The sequence below is a fragment of the Hemitrygon akajei genome, chromosome 2 (genome assembly GCF_048418815.1).
Source record: "Hemitrygon akajei chromosome 2, sHemAka1.3, whole genome shotgun sequence".
NCBI lineage: Eukaryota > Metazoa > Chordata > Chondrichthyes > Myliobatiformes > Dasyatidae > Hemitrygon > Hemitrygon akajei.
Window position 1 is genome coordinate 51,807,660 of NC_133125.1, and position 15,837 is coordinate 51,823,496.

General features: G+C 40.8%; 1 protein-coding gene across 6 annotated transcripts in view; it reads left to right on the forward strand.

The window, feature by feature from the left end:
- dock8 (dedicator of cytokinesis 8) overlaps window positions 1-15,837 on the forward strand; it is a 261,176-nt gene that overhangs the window by 216,840 nt on the left and 28,499 nt on the right. For all 6 annotated transcript variants that reach the window (XM_073072099.1, XM_073072104.1, XM_073072113.1 and 3 more), the window contains 8 exons: window positions 3,494-3,628; window positions 5,037-5,189; window positions 6,663-6,821; window positions 10,570-10,670; window positions 12,037-12,229; window positions 12,327-12,470; window positions 14,201-14,332; window positions 14,867-15,001. In XM_073072099.1, the coding sequence (XP_072928200.1) occupies window positions 3,494-3,628; window positions 5,037-5,189; window positions 6,663-6,821; window positions 10,570-10,670; window positions 12,037-12,229; window positions 12,327-12,470; window positions 14,201-14,332; window positions 14,867-15,001 (1,152 nt within the window). The remainder of the gene's footprint in view (window positions 1-3,493; window positions 3,629-5,036; window positions 5,190-6,662; window positions 6,822-10,569; window positions 10,671-12,036; window positions 12,230-12,326; window positions 12,471-14,200; window positions 14,333-14,866; window positions 15,002-15,837) is intronic.

The window sequence follows — 15,837 nt, forward strand, 5'->3', positions numbered from 1 at the left end:
ATAGGTCAGCAGAGAAAAGAGTCAGCAAATTCAAGTTCCTGGGTATTAACATCTCACAGGATCTATCCTAGGCCCATTACATTGATACAGTCACAGAGATCACATCAACAGCTCTAATTTTTCAGGAATTTGAAGAAATTTGGAATGCCACCAAAGACTCTAGCAAGTTTTTATACTGTGGTGGAGAACATTCTGACTGGTTGTAACACAGCCTGGCACAGAGGATTCAATGCACGGGATTGCAAAAGACTGCAGGGGGTTGTCGATTCAGCCAGATCCATCGTGTACACAGCCCTCCCCACCACTGAGGGCATCTTCAAGAGTTGTTGCCTGAAGAAGGCAGCATCCATCATTAAGTACCCTCGGCATCTGTGGTATGTCCCCTTTTCACTACTACCATTGAGGAGGAGGTACCAGGCCTGAAAACCCACACTCAGCGATTTAGGAACAGCTTCCCCTCACCATAAGATTTCTGAACAGTCCACAAATCAACGAACAACACGTAGTTACTCCTTTTACTATACTGTTTATGAATTTTGTAATTTATACTCATTTTCATGTCTTTGCACAGCTCCTACAAAGCAATAAGTTAGTCATAATAAACCTGTTTCTGATTCTGATGAAAGAATGAACATAAAAAGCAGAAATCTCTCTAAGTTGATTTCTAGGAATATTTAACAATCAAGATGAAATGTCATCATCCTAAAACATTAGTCTGCATACCACCAGGAGCCGATTATAAGCAAGCACTCGCAAAACTGCACGATGCTCTCGGTAAGCAAGAAATGGCCCAGCCCAACTCATTTCAAATTATAGCTGGCAACTTAACCAAGCCTGTTTGAAGAAAATCCTGCCCAGTTATCACCAACACATAACCTGTTGCACCAAAGGTCCCAACACACTAGACCACTGCTACACTACAATAAGGAATGCCTGTTTTTCCCTCCCGAGACCTCATTTTGGCAAGTCAGATCATTTGGCTGTAGTCCTACTACCTGCATACAGACAGAGCCGAAAGAGCAAGTCTCCAGAGATCAAGGCAACCAAGTGGTGGTTGCGGGAGGCAGAGGAACGGTTACAGGATTACCTTTAGTCAGTGGACTGGGCCTTGTTCAAGAACTCCTGAATGACTACACCAGGGTCATTACAGACCTTATTAAAACAGCTGTGGGTGAGTGTGACTCTATGAAGTGGTTTAGGGTTTCCCCCAGTCAGAAACTCTGGATTAACAATGAAATCTGAAATTTGCTGAGAGCCAGATCAGAGGCATTCAAGTCTGCAGATCAAGAAACTACAAGAGGTGCAGGCATGATTTCTGGAAAACCATCTTTCAGGTGAAGTGGAGATTCCGAGTCTAGACAGAATCAACGAGGGATACTCGACAGCTGTGGCAGGGTTTGAATGCCATAGCCTCCTACAAAGTTAAATCTTACAACATGGGGACAGCAGAGCTTTGCTTCCAGATGAGCTCAGTGCCTTCTATGTTCACTTTGACCGCCATGTTTCCCGAAGATCCTTTGGTCTCAGTATCTGAAGATGATGTGTGGACTGCCCTCAAGAGAGTGAATCCAAGGAAAGCATCTGGTCTGGATGGAGTACCTGGCTGAGGACTGAAGACCTGTGCTGACCAACTGGCTGGTGTGTTCATGGAGATCTTCAACCTCTCGCTCTGCCAGTGTGTGATACCCACCTGCTTCAAGCAGGCTTCAATCATACCGGTGCCCAAGAAGAGCATGTAACCTGTCGAAATAACTATCGCCCAGTAGCACTTACGTACACAGTGATGAAGTGTTTTGAGAGGCTGGTGTTCAAGCATATCTTGGATCTGCTTCAATTCACCTACGGAAGCAACAGGTCTACAGCAGATGCTGTCTTGTTGGCTCGTCACACAACCCTGGAATATCTGGACAGAAAAGGTGCATACTTCAGGATTCTCTTTATTGATTACAACTCAGCATTTAACACCATCATCAACTCAAAACAAATCAGTGAACTCTAAGACCTGGGCCTCAATAGCCCCTTGTGCAATTGGATCCTGGATTTCCTCACTTGTAAACCCCAGTCAGTTTGGATTGGCAAAAATCATCTCTCCACTATCTCCATCAGCACAGGAGCATCTCAGGGATGTGATGTTACTTAGCCCCCTGCTCGACTCGCTTTACACCAATAACAGCATGACTAAGTACAGCTCCAACACCATATACATTGCTGATGTCACCACTGTTGTGGGCTGTATCAAAGGTGGTGATGAATCAACATACGGGAGAGAGGTTGAAAACTTGGCTGAGTTGTGTAACAACAATAACCTCTGACACAATGTCAATAAGACCAAGGAACTGGTTGTAGACTTCAGGAGAGGAAAACAGAGAGAGTAACCATCAGAGGAGCAGAGTTGGAGAGGGTCAGTAACTTTAAATTCCTGGGTGTCACTGTCTCAGAGGGCCTGCCCTAGGCTCATCATATAAATATTATTGTGAAGAAAGCACAGCAATACCTCTACTTCCTTAGGAGTCTGCAGAGGTTTGGCATGTCATCAAAAACCTTGGCAAACTTCTAAAGGGGTGTGGTAGAATGTGCCGACCGGCTGCATTATGGCTTTGAGCAGAAATCCTACAAACGGTAGCAGATTTGGCCCAGTACCTTTCCCTCCCAACCATTAAGCATGAAACGTTGCTTTGAAACGCAGCACCCGTCATCAAAGATCCTCACCACCCAGGCCATGTCCTTTTCTCACTGCTGCCATTGGGTAGAAGGTACAGGTGCCTCAGGACTCACACTACCAGATTCAAGAACCATCAGGCTCTTGAACAAAAGGGGATAGCTACACTCTTTTAAGGACTTGTTATCTTGTTATTTCATGCTCGTTATTTATTGCTATTTATTTATATCTGCATTTAACAGTTGGGTTTACATTTCCTGATGTTTACAGTTACTGTTCTATAGATTTGCTAAGTATGCCTGCAGAAAAAGTACCTCAGGGTTGTATGTGGTGACATGTATGTACTCTGATAATAAGTTTTATTTTCAACTTTGAACTTTATCTTTACTCTCTTCAACTCCTGCCTAAATGAAACAGAAATTACATTTCCACCCATGTCCGTTTCATTTCTTAACATATTTCAAATCTACATGACTTACATTTTTGCTACACCTGATCTATGCCGGCTACGATTTCTTAACGGAAACTCCATGTGTAGGTTCAGCAAAGATCAGATATATTTCCAAACTTCACAAGATGCCAGATGAATAATTGTAGCTTTTCTTTTCCCTGAAGGGAATAAAAATGTAGTATACTTCTGGTTCTGTGATTGACATCTTGGTGGGATTGTTAAAGATCCAGCTAAGGAAGTTACTGTTGGGTCAGTAACTTGATATTGAAAGTGTACATTTTTAATTTATAGTTAAAAAATGAAGGAGTATTCATATTATGATATGTTGTGAATAATAGTCAATGAATTGAGTAATCTAAGTCTTATTTCTTCCCATTCTGTAGGCAATTTCAATGTCCGACTGTAAGGACAATGTCTTAGGAAGTGTGCTCAGGGTTCTTCTTCACAGTCTGGGCTGTAATCAGAGCTCTTACTACCTTATACATTGCTTCAGCACACTGAGAGCTCTCATAAGCAAGGTAAACCAAAAATTTTATTAATCTTCTTGAGCACAGCACATGAATGCTTCATACAGATTAGTCTTGAGTGTTTACAGTGGGGTGATACATTGAGCCATCATCCCTGATTTCGGAGTTCAGATCCTTTTGACTAATTTGCTGCATCTCCAACTTGGAAATGGGAAGATTTTTCCCAGATAAGCGCAATGTAAGTTGCCAGCATTCTTCAAGAATTGAGGATGTAAGTAGATATAAGGCTGACTTTGAAACATTTTTTATGTTAAAGTCCTTTGTGTTCTTTTATTATATTTACACCTAGAGGGGAACTTGCAGGTGGAGGTGTTCTCAAGAATCTTTTGCCTGTGTTAAAGGTCATGGGTTTGAAGGATGCTGGCTGAGTAGCCTGGCCAAGTAACTGTAGTTTTAGATTGCACACACTGTAGACACCGTGCACAGAAAACATAGAGTTCCACAGAGACTTGGATAAGAAAAGTACCCTAATGTGGAAAACCTAAGTTAAATTTGTAAGGACTAAAACCACCATCTGTACAGCTAGACAGAAGGGCTATCGACTAAGACGCCGCATCAGTAAGGGTGAAGAATCACAATATTGGAAATTATCATTTCCCCTTAAGGGATCTGGCAAGGGTGAGGTACCTGTCTTATCAAATAAGATATGGCACACTAGCCTCTACAATTTTAAAGAGGGAGAGAGGACCTGAGTAAATTCTTTGACGGAGGGGCCAAAGTATGAAATGCATCCTTGGTGAGGGGGATGGGTAGAGGGAAGGGTTGCAGTCGTAATCCTTGCTAATTGTCTGCAGATTTTGGACCTTTGTTTTATGTCATATTGAAATGAACAAGAACTGAAGTATTTTTTGATTATGATGGTCGCTTGTGTAAATAATCTAGTAATGTGTCCCAAGCAAAGTCAGTGAGTTTGAATATTTTGGTGGATTAATCAGTACATACCCACCTGACAATCAGACATGTGTGAGGTGATCTAACTTTTTTTATGCATTCAAGGCAATCTATAAATTCAATATGAATTGAAATTTGATGCGTGTATATATGGCACAGTGGTACAGTGATTAAAGTCAATGCCTCATAATGCTAGACTCTTAGATTCAATCCTGAACTTGGGTGGTGTCTATATGGAGTTTACACATTTTTCATGTGACCTCAACATTTTCCTCTGGATATTCCTATATGCACCCTCATCCCAAAGGTGTATAGATTGGTAGATTAACTGGCCACTGTGAATCACCCCTCATAGATGCTTAGTAGAATCTCGAGGGACTTGACAAGAATATGGGGGGAAGCATGGCTGGTTAATGATCAGAGTGGCCTTGGTGAGCCAGATGGCCTGTTTCTGTGCTGTGTATCTATTCAACTCTATGGTAATTCAGTTGTTTCCTTGTTTCACCAGTATGCAGACCTATTGTTTGAGGAGGAGGCAGAGCAGTGTTCCGACATGTGTCAAAGAGTTTTACATCACTGCAGCAGCAGTATTGACAGCACCCGGACTCAAGCCTGTGCCACACTCTACCTTATTATGAGACAGAGCTTTAACGTAATCAGTGTAAGCTTTTTTATTTCTAGTCCGGAAATACAGTATCAACTATAGACTGATTGTAAGTAAAAAGAAATCAAATCCTGTTGTGGAATACCACAGCATTTTTATTAGACACAAAACAACTACTGCCATCTTTATAAGGATAAGCCGTTACCTTCGGAGATGATAGGAAAATTGATCTCCCCAAATTAAATAAAACTGCCACATTATTTTCCAGTGCTGGCAGCAATGAAAGGCTATTGGTAACAGGTAAATACAGAATTATATCTCATTTTCTTCTTCCTCAGATGCTACCTCACTATACTTCTGCTCTCTTTTTGTAGTGTGATATATATATATATATATATATATATATATATATATATATATATATATATATATATATATACATACTGTATATATGTATGTGTGTGTGTCTGTATTATATATATATATATAGAGAGAGAGAGAGCGAGAGAGAGAGAGATAGTCTGTCTCAATTTATCACACACATGACACTTTCAGTTCTTAGAACTATAGATTCAGCACAGTTCAGGAAAGATTTGGGTCTACAATTTAGGTTAATAATAAGGGATCTAGATTTAGAATTGGAATTCTTTAATCCACGTGGCAGAATATTTCCTTAATTCTAAATCATTACGTGATTTGTATGTAATTCATATTGAAGTGAAAATAATTGTTTTTGGTTAAAATATACCACTTTGATATCTTGCTTTTGACAATCAATAATCAACTATTTCACAGTGGAATACACAGAAAAATGACCAAAGTATTAAAATGCTGTATATTCAAAAACTCCACTCGAGTACCTGGTTGCTTATGTTAATAAACAATGTAATTCACATATAATCTTTGTTAAAATGTATTACTTCCTCATAAAATTATCTATCAGTCTCACTGGAAGCATTCAAGGAATTCCCACGTACAAACAAGCTGGATGAACTCAGCAGGTCGGGCAGCATCCGTTGAAATGAGCAGTCAACGTTTCGGGCCAAACCCCTTCGTCAGGACTGACGAAGTGTTGATTTGTCCACAGCATCTGCAGTGTACTTTGCGTTTACAAGGAATTCCCATCTAAGCTAGGTGCAATTTCAGGCGATGTGCATCTACAGACTGACAGCTGTCACTCCTGGGTATGCCACAGGAGAGTTGGCTTCACTGTTAACTTCACAGAGGCATATGTCATTTAGGTGTGATACTTCCTGGTTACAAAATTGTCATTACCCTCAACAGGTATATGTAAATTATAAGTGCACTAATATATCAGTTGATCCAATCACACGGTTTCCTTGTAATGCCAAAATACCAACAGCTTACCAAATCAATACACAAAACAATCAATAATCTAATTTGCAAGGAATCTTGAATAATATGTAGCACTTGTGCATGAAGTAATTTTCATTGTCTATTACCAAAATAATTGAAAATGAGTATGGAGTTGCGTTACTAATACATAAATTTGGCATTTTATGCTTACAGAATTTTGCTAGGGTTAAAATGCAGGTCACCATGTCCTTAGCGTCGCTGGTTGGTAAATCATCTGATTTTAATGAAGAATACTTGAGGCGATCGTTGCGAACTGTTTTGGCGTATGCAGAGGAAGATGAGGAAATGCAGCGAACAATGTTTCCATTGCAGGTAAGGGCCCTTGCAGCAAGTATAAGTATACATTGAGATAATTAGCCTTTGTATATTTTTGTAACATACATAACTTTGCTTGGTTCCATATGCCTCCAGCAGGTTTGAAATACTGTAGCTAGCCATACCAAAAGCCCTCATACATGTTCCCTCTTGTCTATTCAGAGATAATATTCAAAAGTTTGATGAGGTCTTGTTTGTATGTAAAATGATCCCCAGAATATATGCGTGGAGATGGAATTTCTCTCTTTTATGGTGTGTTCTGTAGCTTTGTAGGTCTGTTGATACATGATGTGCAAATTTCTTTCAGACTTATCAAATCCAACAATTTTCATTTGAAATGCCACCCAGTAGTGCTGTTCCCACAAAGCAGGTGTAGTATCTTTCTCATCCCAAAAGAAAGACAATGTAATCTATAATTAAGTCCGCCACTTCAGGTTTCAGATTTGTTTATTATCACATACAACAGGATGCATTGAAATTTCTTGCTTGCATGAAGTTTATAGTGGAAATAGCAGTTCACCGAATCCAGTGTCCATTATCAACAGGGAATAATAGTCAGACTGCAAATCTAGATGCCTTCTCAAACCAGGTTATGTACTGTGTAACGTTCGAAAGCTTGGAACCTCTTGTAGGAGGGCAGGAATATAGGTAAGGGTGAGACAAAGTTTCCCAATGTTAACCCAAAACACAAACAGTAGCTTTATACAGATTTACTAAGCTACCCATATGTAGCTATAGAGTCCACGTTTGGGAGGTTTCTCCAATGAAGTTGTAGCGAGTATACACTCGGCCACTTAATTAGCTACATCTGTACACCTGCTCGTTAATGCAAATACCTAATCAATCAATCTTGTGGCAGCAACTCAATGCATACAAGCGTGCAGACATGGTCAGGAGGTTCAGTTGTTCAGACCAAACATTAGGATAGGGAAGAAATGCAATCTAAGTGACTTTGACTGTGGAATGATTGTTGGTGCCAGACAGGATTGTTTGAGTATCTCAGAAACTGCTGATCTCCTGGGATTTTCATGCAAATCTGTAGGGTTTACAGAGAATAGTGTGAAATCCTGTGAGCAGCAGTTCTGTGAGCAGAGACGTTTTGTTAATGAGAGAGGTCAGAGAGATTGATTGGTTCAAGCTGTCAGGAAGGTGACAGTGGCTCAAATGACCACGCATTATAACAGTGCGTGCAGAAGAGCATCGCTGAATGCACAATATATTGAACCTTGAAGCGGATGGACTAAAAAAGTAGAAGACCAGAACATACATTTACAGGCCACTTTATTTGATATAGGTGGTACCTAATAGAGTGACCACGGAGTGTATGTTATATTTGGCCTTCTAACAAATCATCACTTGACTTTTTCTCGAGATAAATCTCAGCCATTCTCCAAGACTGTAGTTTAACTGAACCCTTCAGCTATTGAAGCTTCACACGCACCTCATCCATCTTAATTCCCTTGTCCCTGCTTGCCCCGTACTTTGACAGGAGTTGCTCTCCTAGTTGCAAAACACATTCAAGAAGTGTCCTCCCTACTGAGACTTTTCCCAGTCTTTTGTATTTATGCTAATGAACACAAAGTGAACATATTCAAGCTTTAGTAGTGCCACATTTTACAGCGAAAAGTTCCAACTTGGTTTCACTAGTGGCAGGGTGGAGGATTGGATATGCTGTTCCAGTCAATAGTTTTAAATGATATTTATTAAATTTATCTAGCAAGTCCCTGCATCATATAGACCGAGTGATGATCCAGTCTGATCGCTTACAACCAAGACTGACAGCAGTATCCCAGGTAATAGAGGATAAACCAGCCAGGATTCTGACTCCTGATCATCAGGCTATGGATATGGGTTTCAACTGAGCTGGGAATAATCAGCTATCTTTTAGTGTAGGTGTTTTCATGTAAGCAGTGGTTAAGATGTGCTTGTGGAAAGCGGTAAGTAGAAAACTGGTGAGGAAATTCTTTTAGAACGATATTCTATAAATCAGAATCAGATTCAGGTTTAATACCACTGGCATTTGTCATGAAATTTGTTGTTTTGCAGCAGTAGTGCAGTGCAATACATATTTTAAAAATTAACTACAAATTACATGTCCTGGGTGATGGGGGTCCTTTATGATGGATGATACCTTTCTGAGGCATCGCCTTTTGAAGATGTCCTCAACGCTGGGGAGGCTAGTGCCCATGATGGAGCTGCCTGTGTTTGCAACCCTCTGCAGCTTTTTCCAGTCCGGTGCAGTGACCCCTGAGCACCAGACGGTGATACCACCAGTTAGAATGCTCTCTGCAGTACACCTGTAGAAATTTGCATGACACTTTGGTCACATACTGAATCTCCTCAAACTCCTAATGAAATATAGCTGCTGTTGTGCCTTCTTTGTAATTGTATCAACACGTCGGGCCCAGGACAGATCTTCATATACTTGAAACTGCTCACCCTTTGCACTTCTGATCCCTCAATGAGGACTGGTGTGTGTTCCCTCGACTTACCCTTTCTAAAGTCCACTAACAATTCCTTGGTCTTACTGACATGTGCTATGACACCACTCAGCCAGCTAATCTATCTCACTCCTTGCGCCTCCTTGTCACTATCTGAGATTCTGCTGACAATAGTTGTGTCATTGGCAAATTTATAGATGGTGTTTGAGCTGTACTAGCCACACGTTTGTGGGTTTAGAGAGAGTAGAACAGCGGGCCAAGTATGCAGAGTTGAGGTACACCGATGCTGACTGTGGTCTCCTGATGAGGTAGTCCAAAGGTTTCAAAGGTACAATTTAATGTACCTTTGAAATGTATACAATATACATCCTGAAATGCTTTTTCTTCACAACCAGCCACAAAAACAGAGGAGTGCCCCAAGAATGAACAACTGTTAAATGTTAGAACCCCAAATTCCGTCCTCAGCTCCCCTCCCCCCCGCGCGTAAGTGGCAGCGAGCAACAACCCTCTCCCCCCCCACCAGCAAAAACAAAGCGCTCCTGCTACCAGCACTCAAGTGTGAGCTAAACAATAGCAAAGACACAGACTTGCAGTTACCCCAAAGACTTCATTGTTCACCCGAATCCAGCTGCAGAGGAAGGTACAGAGGCCCAGGTTTTGGAGCTTGTTGATTCGTACTGAGGGTATGATGGCGTTGAACGCTGAGTTGTAATCAATAAACAGCAGACTGACATAAGCATTACTGTTGTCCAGGTGGCTCGAGGCTGAGGGGAGAGCCAGTGAGACTGCATCTGCTGTAGACATATTGTGGCGATAGGCAATTTACAGCAGGTCCAGGTCCTTGCTTAGGCAGGAGTTGATTCCAACCGCTCGAATCGCTTCATCACAGTAGATGTGAGAGCAACTGGGTGATGGTCATTGAGGCAGCTCACCCTGCCCTTGGCTTCGGTTATGATCGTCACCCTGTTGAAGCAGATAGGAGCCTCCAACTGCAGCAGTGAGAGATTGAACATGTCCTTGAACGCTCCCGTCGGCTGGTTGGCACCAGGTTTTCAGTGCCCTGCCAAGTACCCCATTGGGGCCTGGCGCCTTCGAGGGTTCACCTTCTTGAAAAATGTTCGCAAGGTCACCAGATGCATAAAAGGCATTGAGCTCATCTGGAAGTGAAGCATCATAGCCATTTCTGATGCTATATTATGCAGAATATGATTGGATAAGCCCATGCAAACTTTGCATTTTGTGTTGATGTAAGTAAACTTAAGCCTTACTAGCAAAATGACTGTGTCTATTTTATTGCTTTTCAGGTGGAGGAACTATTGAGTAACCTCAACAGCATCTTGTCTGATACGGTAAAGATGAGAGAGTTCCAAAAGGACCCTGAGATGCTCATGGACCTGATGTACAGGTATTTAAATACATCCATTCATGAAATCACTATGTATTTTTCTGAATGTCCCCGGCCTGTAGTGAATATCAATATGCTGCAGATGCTGCCGATCAGAAACCGAGTTGTGGAGCGAGAAACAAGAGTTAATATTCGAAGATGAAGAACAGTTCTAACCTCCAGTGGAAGGTCAATGACTCCAAATATGAACTCTACTTTTCTCCTATGAATATTTCCTCTTACACAGACAATTGAATATACCCAGTGCTTCTGGCAGGCTTGAGGTACCTCTCAGGAAGCTGCCATAGCAGTAGCATACCTTAGCTCTTCTCATACCCACTTCAACAGCCATTTAAACAGGACCTCAGCTCCTTTATTATCATAAAGACAAAAATAATATTTAAACATACTCCACCATTTACTTGCAAATTAGGTAAATGCCAGTTAGGTTTGAGCTGATAGACAGGTTTTCCATATCCTCCAGCTTTTTAAACTTTTCGCACAAGGCCTAAGCTGTGCTGAGAGCTTGTATTGACTATTTAAATGAGTTGACCCTGACAACTGCAGCTGGTCAAGCTCTTAGCTAACTTTGCACCAGCTGTACTAACTCAAGGTTGCAAAATCTGCCTTCCAAACATCACAAATGGAGGCTTCTCTGCTGCCTGTCAGAAATCTTTACTCTGATTGGCTACTCAGCAAGCTTGATGACATCATTGTCCCATTGGACTGACATTGAACAGCAATCAATTTGGGAAAGGTAAAATTAAAACTACTGAGATCTTTCTGGGCAATGTTTCTACAAGGTCAGTGCCATCCATATACCATCACTGTACAGAATGTCTGACTATAAAACTGACGTTAATTTTCTCAGAAAATTCACTGTGCCATCTGTCAACATTACTGAAAATTTGTTTGGAAGCAAAGGAACTAACAATTTTCAGATTTCTGGTGATATTCAATTGCCATGAACAATAATGAGAAAGTGTTTATAATTAATTTAGCAAGGCATCGAAAAGGGAGTTTTGTTTTGATAACTACATTTAAATCTTAACAAATTCCAACCAGCCCAGACAAAAACAAAATCACTGGTTTATTAAAATGAAGCAAATCAGGAATGCTCGGCAGTTGAAAAGACAGGAGAAGGTTAGAATGGGGTTGCCGGTGTGACCTAATTTCAGTATTTAATAAAATCTGCATTGAGGTGCCTTTTATCAATACATAAGACTCCCCTTTAACGTGCATATTGAAGAGTTCACTAAGGCTGTCAGTCTCATATCTCTAAAGGACCAAGTTTGCCAGTCTTGGTTCAGTCAATGAAGAACAAATATTAGGTATTAATATTCCTATTTAATTTTGGTATGTTCCCTTGTTTTATCACACATTTCAGACTAGCAAAAGGATATCAGACTTCTCCTGACCTACGGCTGACCTGGCTTCAAAACATGGCTGAAAAGCACTCGAAACGCAAGTGTTACACGGAGGCCGCTATGTGCTTGGTCCACGCGGCAGCACTTGTAGCAGAGTACCTGAGCATGCTGGAGGATCACAAGTACCTTCCAATAGGGTGTGTTAGTTTTCAGGTATGTCTATTCACTCAACATCTTTTCTGCCACTTAAGTATCACTGTACATAATAAGCATCAGTATGCCTATTTCATTTGCCCGTCCTGGTCTCCAGAATATATCACCCAATGTGCTGGAAGAATCTGCTGTCTCCGATGACATTCTGTCCCCCGATGAGGATGGGATCTGCAGTGGAAGATACTTCAGTGAAAATGGTCTTATGGGTTTACTTGAACAAGCTGCCGAGCTCTTCAATTCAGTAAGCAAATTTCCTGTAATCACTTACCTTTCTATTCCTCAGGTTCTCCTCCACCATGTAGGTAATGTGACCTTATCAGCAGCATCTCCTCAGCACATGATTAGATCTAAAGGGAATCAGAAAGAATGGCACACAGCAGCTTCTGTCTTTGGCTTAAGCAGGTTGTACTTGGCAAAGATTAGAGCTCTTCATCCCTAGACAAAATGCTGGACTCCCGACCCATCACCACTGTTCAAATGTGACTTCAGTACAAGGAGGTACTTGTGATCCTCCACACTAGTGTGTCACGAATTCAGCTCATCACCATAATATCATATAGATGTAGAAAGAGATGATCTTGCAACCAATGTCACAATCCACATATGAATCGAAAAATCCTCTAAATTTCATTTTGCCAATGTTTTCAAACTATGTGGCCACTGGCAGTTTAAAATTGTTGCTTTTGTGTTGGAGGTTCAAAGATTATTTTCAAAAGTGCATTGACACGACTCCTACAACACAGGGAATCTGAACCTCCAAAGAATGCGTATGTTTGGATCAGGTGTGATGCTAAAATGTTAGAATCCTCACGGCTGACTCAAACTCATTTCAAACCCATCGGGTTTTAACAGAAGTTGACAGTAACACTTGACTAGTGCATTCCCGGGTAACAGGTAGTTTATTCAAATAATAAAACATAGCTACAAATGTGAAAGTTTCCTTCCATTTTAAATTTAACACTGCCTGTCGAGCAAGTGGGAAGTGATATTTCCAGAAGCAGTATCTGTGGGACAGAGAATAATTAAGATCAAACCACTATTCTTTCTGGCATTTTTCAACATAAGGATGGTTAACTTCACAATTTAATTTCAACTATATTTTTTCTCAATTCATCTTTTATCAAAATCTGTGTTCCCTAACTGAGTTGGATTGACAGAGTGAGACTCGTGGTTCTCTCACAGAAGACCTAACTTTAAGAAAGATGCAATTGAAATGAATTGTTCAAATGAATCATTGGTTAATGAGAGTAGAAAGAAATTACTAATTTATAAAACTTAAGGATAATAAATTAGTAATTAGTTAAAACAAATACTTATAATGTCAGCAACACACACAAAATGCTGTAGGAACTCGGCAGGCCAGGCAGCATCTATGGAAAAGAGTAAACAGTCGACATTCGGACCAAGACCCTTCATCGAGACTGATGAAGGACCTCAACCAGAAATGTTGACTGTTTACTCTTTTCCATAGATGTTGCCTGGCCTGCTGAGTTCCTCCGGCATTTTGTATGTGTTGCTTGGGATTTCTAGCATCCATAGATTTTCTTCTGTTAGTACTTATTATCTGTGAAACGGGGACACCTCTTCTTCCCTTATTAGGGAGAGAGAGAGCCTGTGGTATGTGGAATTACCGGGTGAACGAGTAGTCTTTGGGGTACTGCAAGTCTGTGTCTTTAGTGATGCTTTGCTGCACGCTTGAGTGCTCGGTGGGGAGTGCCAATGCTTTTTGCTGATGGAGGAGGGGGGATCGTTGCTTTTCTGCTGCTTATGCGTGGGAGGGGGAGTTGGGGGGGCTTTGGGGTTCTAACACTTAACTGTCATTCTTTCTTTGGGACACTCTGTTTTCATGGATGTCTATGAAGAAAAAGAATTTCAGGATGTATATTGTATACATTTCTCGGACATTAAATGTACCAATTGAAACTTATTATGTAACATCATTATTCTGATAATATATACTGCTTTCTTTAGGCTCAAATGTATGAAACAGTGAACGAAGTTTACAAAGTTGTCATACCAATCCAAGAAGCCCATAGAGATGTGAACAAACTGGCTTATATACATGAGAAGCTGAAGAAAGCATTTGAAAGCATTACAGCAAAGGTAAATGACCATACTGCTGGCATCATGAATTTTTACATTGTAGTATTTTCTTCAATGTTTATTCAATGAGTTGAGTAGTATTATATATAGAAAATCAGAGATGCTAATGGCACAGACTCCTCAAACTTCCCCCCTCATGCATGTACAGACACAGACACGCACAATCACATTGCTGGCCATAGACGGAAAAACAGTTCCTTAATTTAAGTACTTCCATCTAACACAAAATCCTCTTAACATGAACACTATATATCAGAATGGGCACATTGTCTTTTTCATGAATTTGATTAATACAAATCTTCCCTCCTTTTTTACCAGGGTAACACTATCTAATATATTGTATAATCAAAATATTCTTAGTTAACTATTATGTTGCAAAGTAGCCTTTACATTCGTATGACCATCATTATAGTATACCCATTGTTATAAATAGGACTGTAAAGTTTGGTGTACTTAACATTTCATGTCTGTTGCTGCAATGATTTAACAGCTCATTTGTGGTTATCTACATTGAACATATTTTTATTTTGCAAGGCTTCCAAACGAATGTTTGGTACATACTTCCGTGTTGCATTTTATGGAGCTAAGTTTGGGGATTTGGATGAACAGGAATTTATTTACAAGGAACCTGCCATCACAAAGCTGCCAGAAATTTCCCATCGACTAGAGGTAAATAAACCTGTCATTGCTTTAATCAGCTGCCAGCTGCTTTAACTAGCATTAAAGTTGGCATCTAGAAAACACCATGCACCTCAGGGGTGTTTTCATTTGTAACGAAACATCCAGCAATTATAGCAACAGTGAGCATATACAGTGGGCTGACACTCCTGCACATTGCTGAGGGAGTACCAGTCAAAGGTGCTGTGTTTTGGATGAAACATTGAACTGGGATTCTCAACGTGCTTCAGCAAAGGTCAGGGGAGTCCTGCACAGTATCAAGGTGTTTCTTTATCTTCATGTTAAGGGTTTTCTATCATAGTCATGTCACTATTTGCGGAATATTAAGAAACTGAGAAACAGCATCGGGAGTAGGAGCAGTCATACGACCCTTGAGCCAGCTCTGCCATTCATCAAGACCTTGGCCTGATCTTGATCTCAACGCCAGTGTGTATATTCATCATAACACTTGACTCTTTATAATCCAAAAACCTCTGAGTCTTAGCCTTGCATGGCTTTAAAGATATCGGTTTCCACATCAGTCTAGGAGAGAGATTTCTAGAGAATCACAGCCTTGAGAGGAGAAATTTCTCCTGAATTCCATCTAAAAAAGTTTTGCTACTTAAATTATGCCTCCTAATTCTAGATTCCACCCCCACCTTAGCAGCTACCCTGTTAGAATACGAACACAGGTCAGAACTCAGCAGGTCAGGCAGCATCCATGAGAAAAGAGTAGCCAACGTTTCGGGCCGAGACCCTTCATCAGGAATGGGGGGGAAGAGAGGGCCGAAGCCCAGTAATAGAGAGAGGGGAGGGGGTAGGGCCTAGAGGCGCCAGGTGGAAAACCA